The 12,500-nt window shown below is 43.3% G+C and overlaps 1 protein-coding gene across 2 annotated transcripts in view; it reads left to right on the top strand.

Annotated features, from left to right (window-relative positions):
- Positions 1-12,500, top strand: part of dock2-like (dedicator of cytokinesis protein 2) — a 399,373-nt gene that overhangs the window by 331,067 nt on the left and 55,806 nt on the right. For both annotated transcript variants that reach the window (XM_072912417.1, XM_061930395.2), the window contains exons 27-31: positions 5,148-5,246; positions 5,315-5,409; positions 5,522-5,600; positions 10,892-10,992; positions 11,219-11,277. In XM_072912417.1, the coding sequence (XP_072768518.1) occupies positions 5,148-5,246; positions 5,315-5,409; positions 5,522-5,600; positions 10,892-10,992; positions 11,219-11,277 (433 nt within the window). The remainder of the gene's footprint in view (positions 1-5,147; positions 5,247-5,314; positions 5,410-5,521; positions 5,601-10,891; positions 10,993-11,218; positions 11,278-12,500) is intronic.

The following is a 12,500-nucleotide window of genomic DNA, read 5'->3' as shown; positions in this document are numbered from 1 at the left end:
TAGATTACTATTTACCGCCGAAAGTAAGGACGTTACAGTAATGCGTTAGTCCCAACACTGCCTCTAATATCAACTTTAGTCCCAACACTGCCTCTATTATCAACTTTAGTCCCAACACTGCCTCTAATATCAACTTTAGTCCCAACACTGCCTCTAATATCAACTTTAGTCCCAACACTGCCTCTAATATCAACTTATGGCCAAGCAGGGGAAAAAACAGCAAGGTCGCTTGTGTTTCTCCTGCACTTTGCACTAAAATGTTCAATAAAAGTCAACAGCGTGTATCATATTAGATACCTCAGTTGGGGACGTGGGAAGACAAAAGACAGACCAGACTATTTTTTTATATTCACACCATTGCTTGTTTATGTTCAGCTGCACTTGCAATATTTGCCTTCTTCTCCTATTCCGTCTGTTTGTCCTTGTCAAAGTGCTGGCTGAGGTTGTGGAAAAGTTTTTCAATAAGTGAAGTATGTGTTTTAATCCCTCTCTGAAACTTACAAGTACTGTTATGTCTTTTTTCTAACTGTTAGCATAACAATGTGATTTAATACCCTCTTATTTTAGGACTCTGCTTGCTTCTCAACACACTTTCTTCTTTTTTTAACCAAACTTTTGACATTGTCAATTATTAAATAGGCTGTGCAACTTCCATAAAATATTCTTCTACTGCAGCATGTCCTCCAAATGATTTTGGAAGGTCCCCCATCCCACCCTAAACCCCAAAGTACGCTTGTCTCGATATCAATATTTCGGTACCGATACTTTTCGATACTTTTCTAAATAAAAGAGACCACAAAAAATGGCATTATTGGCTTTATTTTAACAAAAAATCTTAGGGTACATTAATAAAGGCCTTAGTGGCCACATGCGTGGACAGCACCTTTTAGCTCTTATTTCCAAAATTGTGTACACTACTGAATTGGGGTATTATGGCCGCTTATGTGGACAATTATACTGCCATCTGGTGGTGTCAGAAGAGTATAACATACAATGGAATTTGGGAGAAAAAAAAAGTGTAAAAATAAGAATTAGCATGTCACTAAACATGAAGTACACATTTGTGTACTTATGGACTAAGTACATCATATCAAAAGATGAATCTTAGTTTTTATTCTAACTAGTCCAAATAGCAAAGAGAAAAATAAAAAAATGCATGTAAACAAACAGCTAGGGCCTTAAGAGGTTATACATATGTTTATTATTGCAATCACAGATTGGATACTTTACATTAGTTTTGGATGACACCACAAAATTAGGTATCGATCCGATACCAAGTAGTTACAGGATCATGCATTGGTCATATTCAAAGTCCTCATGTGTCCAGGGACGTATTTCCTGAGTTTATGAATATAATATGATTTTTAAAGAAAAAATATTTTGTGACAATAAAAAATATCGACGTAATCATAGTAGTATCGACTGGATACGCTCTTTTACTTGGTATCATTACAGTGGATGTCAGGTGTAGATCCACTCATGGCATTTGTTTACATTGTGACGCCGGTGAGCTATTGTATCCTCCTACGGTGTGTCGTGAAGCATGTTTAGCTATTCCTCGTCCTCCAGTGATAATGGTACGCTGTCGAAGGTGAGCCACGTAAATAAGTACGAGTAGTTCAAGTACCTAAGAGTCTTGTTCACGAGTAGTTCAAGTACCTAGGAGTCTTGTTCACGAGTAGTTCAAGTACCTAGGAGTGTTGTTCATGAGTAGTTCAAGTACCTAGGAGTCTTGTTCACGAGTAGTTCAAGTACCTAAGAGTCTTGTTCACGAGTAGTTCAAGTACCTAGGAGTCTTGTTTACGAGTAGTTCAAGTACCTAAGAGTCTTGTTTACGAGTAGTTCAAGTACCTCAAAGTCTTGTTCACGAGTAGTTCAAGTACCTAAGAGTCTTGTTCACGAGTAGTTCAAGTACCTAGGAGTGTTGTTCATGAGTAGTTCAAGTACCTAGGAGTCTTGTTCACGAGTAGTTCAAGTACCTAAGAGTCTTGTTCACAAATAGTTCAAGTACTTAGTAGTCTTGTTCACGAGTAGTTCAAGTACCTAAGGGTCTTGTTCACCAGTAGTTCAAGTACCTCAGAGTCTTGTTCACGAGTAGTTCAAGTACCTAGGAGTCTTGTTCACGAGTAGTTCAAGTACCTCAGAGTCTTGTTCACGAGTAGTTCAAGTACCTCAGAGTCTTGTTCACGAGTAGTTCAAGTACCTAGGAGTCTTGTTCACGAGTAGTTCAAGTACCAAAGAGTCTTGTTTACGAATAGTTCAAGTACCTAGGAGTCTTGTTTACGAGTAGTTCAAGTACATAAGAGTCTTGTTCACGAGTAGTTCAAGTACCTAGGAGTCTTGTTCACGAGTAGTTTAAGTACCTAGGAGTCTTGTTCACGAGTAGTTCAAGTACCTCAGAGTCTTGTTCACGAGTAGTTCAAGTACCTAGGAGTCTTGTTCACGAGTAGTTCAAGTACCAAAGAGACTTGTTTACGAATAGTTCAAGTACCTAGGAGTCTTGTTCACGAGTAGTTCAAGTACCTAAGAGTCTTGTTCACGAGTAGTTCAAGTACCTAGGAGTCTTGTTCACGAGTAGTTTAAGTACCTTGGAGTCTTGTTTACGAGTAGTTCAAGTACCTCAGAGTCTTGTTCACGAGTAGTTCAAGTACCTAAGAGTCTTGTTCATGAGTAGTTCAAGTACCTAAGAGTCTTGTTCATGAGTAGTTCAAGTACCTAAGAGTCTTGTTCACGAATAGTTCAAGTACCTAAGACTCTTGTTCACGAGTAGTTCAAGTACCTCAGAGTCTTGTTCACGAGTAGTTCAAGTACCTAAGAGTCTTGTTCACGAGTAGTTCAAGTACCTAGGAATCTTGTTCACAAGTAGTTCAAGTACCTAGGAGTCTTGTTCACGAGTAGTTCAAGTACCTAGGAGTCTTATTCACGATTAGTTCAATTACCTAACAGTCTTGTTCACGAGTAGTTCAAGTACCTTGGAGTCTTGTTCACGAGTAGTTCAAGTACCTAAGAGTCTTGTTCATGAGTAGTTCAAGTACCTAGGAGTCTTGTTCATGAGTAGTTCAAGTACCTAGGAGTCTTGTTCACGAGTAGTTCAAGTACCTAGGAGTGTTGTTCATGTGTAGTTCAAGTATCTAGGAGTCTTGTTCACGAGTAGTTCAAGTACCTAAGAGTCTTGTTCACGAATAGTTCAAGTACCTAAGCGTCTTGTTCACGAGTAGTTCAAGTACCTAAGCGTCTTGTTCACGAGTAGTTCAAGTACCTAAGCGTCTTGTTCACGAGTAGTTCAAGTACCTAAGAGTCTTGTTCACGAGTAGTTCAAGTACCTAAGAGTCTTGTTCACGAGTAGTTCACGTACCTAAGAGTCTTGTTCACGAGTAGTTCAAGTACCTAAGGGTCTTGTTCACCGGTAGTTCAAGTACCTAAGAGTCTTGTTTACGAGTAGTTCAAGTACCTCAGAGTCTTGTTCACGAGTAGTTCAAGTACCTAAGAGTCTTGTTCACGAGTAGTTCAAGTACCTAAGCGTCTTGTTCACGAGTAGTTCAAGTACCTCTGAGTATTGTTCACGACTAGTTCAAGTACCTAAGAGTCTTGTTCATGAGTAGTTCAAGTACCTAAGAGTCTTGTTCACGAATAGTTCAAGTACCTAAGACTCTTGTTCACGAGTAGTTCAAGTACCTAAGAGTCTTGTTCACGAGTGGTTCAAGTACCTAAGAGTCTTGTTCACGAGTAGTTCAAGTACCTAAGAGTCTTGTTCACGACTAGTTCAAGAACCTAGGAGTCTTGTTCACGAGTAGTTCAAGTACCTAAGAGTCTTGTTCACAAGTAGTTCAAGTACCTAGGAATCTTGTTCACGAGTAGTTCAAGTACCTAAGCGTCTTGTTCACGAGTAGTTCAAGTACCTAAGAGTCTTGTTCACGAGTAGTTCAAGTACCTAAGAGTCTTGTTCACGAGTAGTTCAAGAACCTAGGAGTCTTGTTCACGAGTAGTTCAAGTACCTAAGAGTCTTGTTCACGAATAGTTCAAGTACCTAAGACTCTTGTTCACGAGTAGTTCAAGTACCTCAGAGTCTTGTTCACGAATGGGGGAAGAGTGGATCGTGAGATCGACAGTCGAATCGGTGCGGCGTCTTCAGTAATGCGGACGCTGTATCGATCCGTTGTGGTGAAGAAGGAGCTGAGCCGGAAGGCAAAGCTCTCAATTTACCGGTCGATCTACGTTCCCATCCTCACCTATGGTCATGAGCTTTGGGTTATGACCGAAAGGACAAGATCACGGGTACAAGCGGCCGAAATGAGTTTCCTCCACCGGGTGGCGGGTCTTTCCCTTAGAGATAGGGTGAGAAGCTCTGTCATCCGGGAGGAGCTCAAAGTAAAGCCGCTGCTCCTCCACATGGAGAGGAGCCAGATGAGGTGGTTCGGGCATCTGGTCAGGATGCCACCCGAACGCCTCCCTTGGGAGGTGTTTAGGGCATGTCCGACCAGTAGGAGGCCACGGGGAAGACCCAGGACACGTTGGGAAGACTATGTCTCCCGGCTGGCCTGGGAACGCCTCGGGATCCCCCGGGAAGAGCTGGACCAAGTGGCTGGGGAGAGGGAAGTCTTAGGCTGCTGCCCCCGCAACCCGACCTTGGATAAGCAGAAGAAAATTGTTCCCTTTCGACCAGCTTTTCCATGATGTGATCCATCTTGCGATTCAGTTCAGAAATCGCCCCAGTCTGTGATCCCACAGCCCGGCCCAAACCTTGGATGGATGGATATATTAATACAACTCCTATAATGCACCCTGTGGTCTGGAAAATACGGTGGATTTTGTCCAGTTGTGTCCAGTGGCACTGAGGTAAAAAGGGTGCACTAAAGGCTGCTACGGAGGCAGTCAGTAAGGGCCTATTAGGACTGCTATGTGGGAAAGGTCATTAAAATAACAACGCCAGACTGTACAGTGCAGTACTGTATCATCCTGGCAGCTCTCCCATAGATGCCTCCTCTAATGGCCACACTATATGATGTCGATGTTTGAATATTACCAATTTGCTATAGTGCAAACTACTGTACGTCATTTTTGGGCGATGCGTCGCAGTCATTTGAGGAGCAGCTGCACAAAACTGATATGTCTTCTTCTCCGTCTCCCATATGAAATGACCTTCAAAGTCCCGGGTGGTGGCCTGCATGACAGCCATCCTCAGTCAGATGGACGACCGTCATTACTCCACATACATAGACACCTTCACTCGGAGCTGCGATCTTGTGGTGAGTGTCCACACGTATGTGGGGAAGTCCAAACATCGTGGACTAAAGAGTGTTCCCCTGATTTGCAGGATTTTTTAATGGAGTCCTTCCTGCTTTTCAAAGACCTGATAGGCAAGCACGTGTACCCGTCTGACTGGATGGCCATGATCATGGTGCAGAACAGGTATGGATTTCAACCGATCGACACGGCGTTTGTCTTCTTCTGTGTGAAAAGAGGAGTTGACAGCCATCACCGTGGAGTCATCAATCATTCTTTACCTATTGCTGGGATTTAGGGTGTTCCTCAGAGCCATCAACACCTACGCTGACACCATGAATAAAAAGTTCCTCAATAACGATGACTTTGAAGTACAGGTGAGTAACAGTATTATTCGGTCCCTCCAGGATTTCGCAGGGTTTTTTTTTTTTCCGTTATCGTCACGGCCTAAAATGCCTGATTTCAAGGCAGGTTTTTCAGAAAGTTTGGATGTTTTCAGGCTTATTTTTAGGATAGGATAGGACTTTATTGTCATTGCACAAGTACAACGAAACTTTGTTTTCAGCACAAACCCGTTCAAGATTAGACAAACAAAAAAGGGTTACAGAACAGGAACGCTGATGGGTCGCCACGAGGCGCCCCGTAAAAGATGGGAAAAAGGTAAAACGCTGGAGAAGAAGATGAGTAAAAAAATACAATCTAGACTGGGCTCCTAAGGGGGCCTAGTCTGGAGTGAGAAACAAACTCAATGCCATGCACACATAAACATGTTACATATAATCACGACAACTCGCAACAGAAAGGGGGGCGAGTTGGGACCCTGGAGGTCGACTGCTGCTATAAAACGCTGCCGGGCGTCCATCACCCCGAAGGGGAATCAAACGGTGGTGAAGGTGTGTGGTGGGGGGAGGGGGGTGTCTATATGCCCATTGTCTTGGGTGAGTTGATTAGACCTACTCAGTGGCCTAGTGGTTAGAGTGTCCGCCCTGAGATCGGTAGGTTGTGAGTTTAAACCCCGGCCGAGTCATACCAAAGACTATAAAAATGGGACCCATTACCTCCCTGCTTGGCACTCAGCATCAAGGGTTGGAATGGGGGTTAAATCACCAAAAATTATTCCCGGGAGCTGCCCACTGCTCCCCTCACCTCCCAGGGGGTGGAACAAGGGTATGGGTCAAATGCAGAGGACACATTTCACCACACCTAGTGTGTGTGTGACAATCATTGGTACTTTAACTTCAGTGTCCATAGGCCTGGGGCCGTTCTGCATGCAAGCAAAAGTTTGACTCCAGGTGTTGTTGAGGAGGGAGGGAGGTCAAAAGCGTCCATCATTGAGGAGTCCTCGGGGGGATGTTTTCAGAACAGCCTGCTCCTGTTGTTGCATCAAGGCCATTCAAGGGCGTCAAATCATAGATTAGGATTTAGTTTTTCCGCGAACAGACATTACAATGGCTTGTTTGTTCTATTCCATGCCGGCCCTCATATCCAATTTTTTCCTTTCAACCAGCTTTTCCATGATGTGATCCATCTTGCGATTCAGTTCAGAAATCGCCCCAGTCTGTGATCCCACAGCCCGGCCCAAACCTTCCATTGCGACGAACAGCCTTTGGGCTCCTTGAGTGGCTGCCATCGTCTTAAGAATTTGACGATACACCAGAGCAATGCCCAGCCCAATCAGCAGGTGCCCCACGATCACGGTTCCAAATAGGTAGATGTCTTCCACGTCCTCGATGGAAAGGACTGAGAGGCACATGATTCTCCATTTATCCCAGGAATCTCTCACGTAACCCGCAGCAATGGTTCCATCAGGGCAGCCAGGCTCCCCAGAATCTCTTTTGCTTGTCAATTGAGTCGAGAGTCCAGCTGATCATTGTTTAGATTTGGAGGACAGCGCAAAGAAAGAGGCTTCAAAAAAGTGTAGACATTTTTTTATGTTTTCTGCTGGTGGTGTGCCTCCACATTTTTTCAATGAAAAAAAATGTGCCGTGGCTCAAAAAAGGTTGAAAAACACTGCGGTAGTTTATTGATTAATTATTGTTTCTGTGCGGACTGGTAGCAAATGCATCACGGACCAGTACCAGTGGTTGGGGACCACTGCCGTGGAGTACCGGTACCAATTCCCAGGTGCCGGTAATTGGTACCACATCGAGTCAAATGCGATACCTACTATTATTATACTCTAACCACCGGCTCAGTGGCCTAGTGGTTAGAGTATCCGCCCGGAGATGGGTAGGTTGTGAGTTCAAACCCTGGTCGAGTCATACTAAAGACTATAAAAATGGGAGCCATTACCTCCCTGCTTGGCACTCAGCATCAAGGGTTGGAATTGGGGGTTAAATCACCAAATATGATTCCCGGGCGCGGCCACCGCTGCTGCCCACTGCTCCCCTCACCTCCCAGGGGGTGGAACAAGGGTGATGGGTCAAACGCAGAGGACACATTTCACCACACCTCGTGTGTGTGTGACAATCAGTGGTACTTTAACTTTACTTTATAAGGTAGCCATGACCACACGATGTCAGGTTCAAACACTGATGACATCTATTAAACAAGACAAGAGGCAAAGAATTAAACAGAGACAGAATTCAATTTGGACTCAATATATTGAGGAGAGTCGCCTGGACATTGTATCCTTCTACAATCTCCAGCACGCTCTGCCAAAAGATTGTATGCCTCCTTCTTTATTTTGGACTCACATGGCCACGGCTGTTTCCAAAGGACAGAAGTCGCAAAAAGTTCACAGAAAAGGTCGTAAACAATTCACAGAAAAGGTCAGTTCAAAAAGAGTTCGTAAAATAGTTCAAAAAGAGTTCGTCTGGAAATTGGGCAGATTCTGTCATCTCTCCGCTTTGAAGTCCTTGGGCCAGAACAACATCCTGCTGTTGATTACCATACATGAGAGAAAACAGAAAACCCTTCATGTGGCTCTCCCCCTTACACAGTGGAGTTTTACGAGCCTTCTTCTTGACATACTTGCCAACCCTCCCGGATTTTCCGGGAGACTCCCGAAATTCAGTGCCTCTCCCGAAAACCTCCCGGGACAAATTTTCTCCCGAAAATCTCCCGAAATTCAGGCGGACTCAGGTCCTCCACAATATAAAAAAGCGTACCTGCCCAATCACGTTATAACTATAGAATGATGGAGGGCGAGTTCTTGGTTTCTTATGTGGGTTTATTGTTAGGCAGTTTCATTAACGTCCTCCCAGCGTGGCAACAACACACAACAACAGCAGTCACGTTTTTGTATACCGTAAAGCAGTTCGTCTGCCGTAAACAAAAATGTTGTGACACTCTTAAACAGGACAATACTGCCATCTAGTGCATTTGATGAAAGCACTTTTGTGCGTGCCACACAGCAATGTCAGAATTCAGCATGGTTCGAAAAATAGTGACAGAGAATAGAACAAGGATGGACAATTCAACCCTTAACTCAACAATGAGTAGATGAGTGTTATGTGTGTGTATACGTGTAAATAAATGACCACTGAAATTCAAGTATTTATTTTATATATACAGGTAAAAGCCAGTAAATTAGAATATTTTGAAAAACTTGATTTATTTCAGTAATTGCATTCAAAAGGTGTAACTTGTACATTATATTTATTCATTGCACACAGACTGATGCATTCAAATGTTTATTTCATTTAATTTTGATGATTTGAAGTGGCAACAAATGAAAATCCAAAATTCCGTGTGTCACAAAATTAGAATATTACTTAAGGCTAATACAAAAAAGGGATTTTTAGAAATGTTGGCCAACTGAAAAGTATGAAAATGAAAAATATGAGCATGTACAATACTCAATACTTGGTTGGAGCTCCTTTTGCCTCAATTACTGCGTTAATGCGGCGTGGCATGGAGTCGATGAGTTTCTGGCACTGCTCAGGTGTTATGAGAGCCCAGGTTGCTCTGATAGTGGCCTTCAACTCTTCTGCGTTTTTGGCTCTGGCATTCTGCATCTTCCTTTTCACAATACCCCACAGATTTTCTATGGGGCTAAGGTCAGGGAAGTTGGCGGGCCAATTTAGAACAGAAATACCACGGTCCGTAAACCAGGCACGGGTAGATTTTGCGCTGTGTGCAGGCGCCAAGTCCTGTTGGAACTTGAAATCTCCATCTCCATAGAGCAGGTCAGCAGCAGGAAGCATGAAGTGCTCTAAAACTTGCTGGTAGACGGCTGCGTTGACCCTGGATCTCAGGAAACAGAGTGGACCGACACCAGCAGATGACATGGCACCCCAAACCATCACTGATGGTGGAAACTTTACACTAGACTTCAGGCAACGTGGATCCTGTGCCTCTCCTGTCTTCCTCCAGACTCTGGGACCTCGATTTCCAAAGGAAATGCAAAATTTGCATGGTTGGGTGATGGTTTGGGGTGCCATGTCATCTACTGGTGTCGGTCCACTCTGTTTCCTGAGATCCAGGGTCAACGCAGCCGTCTACCAGCAAGTTTTAGAGCACTTCATGCTTCCTGCTGCTGACCTGCTCTATGGAGATGGAGATTTCAAGTTCCAACAGGACTTGGCGCCTGCACACAGCGCAAAATCTACCCGTGCCTGGTTTACGGACCATGGTATTTCTGTTCTAAATTGGCCCGCCAACTCCCCTGACCTTAGCCCCATAGAAAATCTGTGGGGTATTGTGAAAAGGAAGATGCAGAATGCCAGACCCAAAAACGCAGAAGAGTTGAAGGCCACTATCAGAGCAACCTGGGCTCTCATAACACCTGAGCAGTGCCAGAAACTCATCGACTCCATGCCACGCCGCATTAACGCAGTAATTGAGGCAAAAGGAGCTCCAACCAAGTATTGAGTATTGTACATGCTCATATTTTTCATTTTCATACTTTTCAGTTGGCCAACATTTCTAAAAATCCCTTTTTTGTATTAGCCTTAAGTAATATTCTAATTTTGTGACACACGGAATTTTGGATTTTCATTTGTTGCCACTTCAAATTATCAAAATTAAATGAAATAAACATTTGAATGCATCAGTCTGTGTGCAATGAATAAATATAATGTACAAGTTACACCTTTTGAATGCAATTACTGAAATAAATCAAGTTTTTCAAAATATTCTAATTTACTGGCTTTTACCTGTGTATATATATAGCCAGATATATATATATATATATATATATATATATATATAGCTAGATATCACTGAACGTCAAGTATTTCCTATATATATATATATATATATGAAATACTTGACTTGGTGAATTCTAGCTGTAAATATACTCCTCCCCTTTTAGCCACGCCCCCAACCACGCCCCCGTCCCACCCCGACCACGCCCACCCCCACCCCCTCCCCCACCTCCCGAAATCGGATGTCTCAAGGTTGGTAAGTATGCTTCTTGGTAGGTTTCAAAGACAGCTCCCCTCCCCCTGCTAGGAACTCAATGTAATACAACGTTTGTTGTGATAATTTAGAAACAATTATTCTAACACACATCACCATCTCTGTCAATGACGTGTGTGTTGGATCGGCGAAATGATGACGAGGAGCAAAATGTGCTGGCAAGTTGAGCAAGTTGCAAGGTGCCGCGCATAATTTGCAGGGCTGGGTTCAAATTAGCCTGATGGCAACAAAAGTGAAATCCTGGAGGGTTGCGATTAACTTGTATGTGTAGGTGCATCATGCCCATCATCTTCCTTCCTCTTAGCTGTGGAATAACTACTTCCACTTGGCGGTGGCGTTCATTACCCAGGAGTCTTTGCAGCTGCAACACTTCTCGCCCACAAAGAGGAACAAGACCCTGGCCAAGTGAGAGAGAGGCCACATCACACACACACACACACACCTGCGCCACTCGCTCTAATGAAACACGTCTATTTCAGTGTGGCTGTTTACACTCCTGCAGCCCATTAGTGGGATTACATCATTGCATTGAGTTCATGTTGAGGCAGATGGATGCAGCACCCGCTTCTTTTCACATTAGAAGTGTGAAAAGGAGTTTTGGACGTGGTTGATTGACTTTTTTTGGTTTCAGATACGGAGACATGAGGAGACTCATCGGCTTTGCTATACGGGACATTTGGTTCAAACTGGGTAAGAAAGTTCATGTGATTAAAGTACAAAACCCAAAAGCAGTGAAGTTGTCACGTTGTGTAAATGGTAAATAAAAAGAGAATACAACAAATCCTTTTCAAGTTATATTCAATTAAATAGACTGCAAAGACAAGAAATTTCATGTTCACACTGAGAGGCAAATAATCATTAACTTAGAATTTAATGGCAGCAACACATTGCAAAAAAGGCATTTTTACCACTGTGTTACATGGCCTTTCCTTTTAACAACACTCAGTAAACGTTTGTGTCATGACTTGGTCCTGGGTGTTTGCTTTTCCGGAATGCAACGGAAAGTTGGCTCGGGCGAGACGGGAATGTGAGTACATGATTTATTTAATATATCAAAAAAAAAGTACAAACGAAAAGAGTGCACAGTGGCGGAGAACAAACTATGAAACCAAAAGACTATACCAAAAAAAAGTACAAACGAAAGGCGCGCACGTACAGTGGCGGAGAACAAACTATGAAACCAAAAGACTATAGCATTAATAAACAAAAACTTACTTGGCTTGGACAAAAATAGTAGCATGAAGGATGGACATGAAAACAAGTGTCAGGAATGGACAGAGCATAAATGTGAGATGTCGTCAGAAAGACAAACTGAAAACAATGAACTTAAATAATACAGACATGATTAACGAAAACAGGTGCGTGACTCAAAACGTGAACAGGTGCGTGACGTGACAGGTGAAAACTAATGGGTTGCTATGGTGACAAACAAGAGTGCACAATGAGTCAAAACGTGGAACAGGTGAAACTAATGGGTAACCATGGAAACAAGACAAGGGAGTGAAAAGCCAGAAACTAAAGAGTCCAATAACTAAACAAAACATGACTAAAACAAAACATGATTATACAGACATGACAGTTTGGGAACTGAGGAGATACATTTTTGAAGCTTCTCAGGTGGAATTCTTTCCCATTCTTGCTTGATGTACAGCTTAAGTTGTTCAACAGTCCGGGGGTCTCCGTTGTGCTATTTTAGGCTTCATAATGCGCCACACATTTTCAATGGGAGACAGGTCTGGACTACAGGCAGGCCAGTCTAGTACCCGCACTCTTTTGCTATGAAGCCACGTTGATGTAACACGTGCAGACCGTGGCTTGGTGTTGTCTTGCTGAAATAAGCAGGGGTGTCCATGGTAACGTTGCTTGGACGCGGCCCAACAGTGAGCCCTGGCCCTATGGTTAAGAAACACTGA

The sequence above is a fragment of the Nerophis lumbriciformis genome, linkage group LG36 (genome assembly GCF_033978685.3).
Source record: "Nerophis lumbriciformis linkage group LG36, RoL_Nlum_v2.1, whole genome shotgun sequence".
Lineage (NCBI taxonomy): Eukaryota > Metazoa > Chordata > Actinopteri > Syngnathiformes > Syngnathidae > Nerophis > Nerophis lumbriciformis.
The sequence above is the reverse complement of the archived record's forward strand: the minus strand, read 5'-3'. Positions and strand labels throughout refer to the sequence as shown.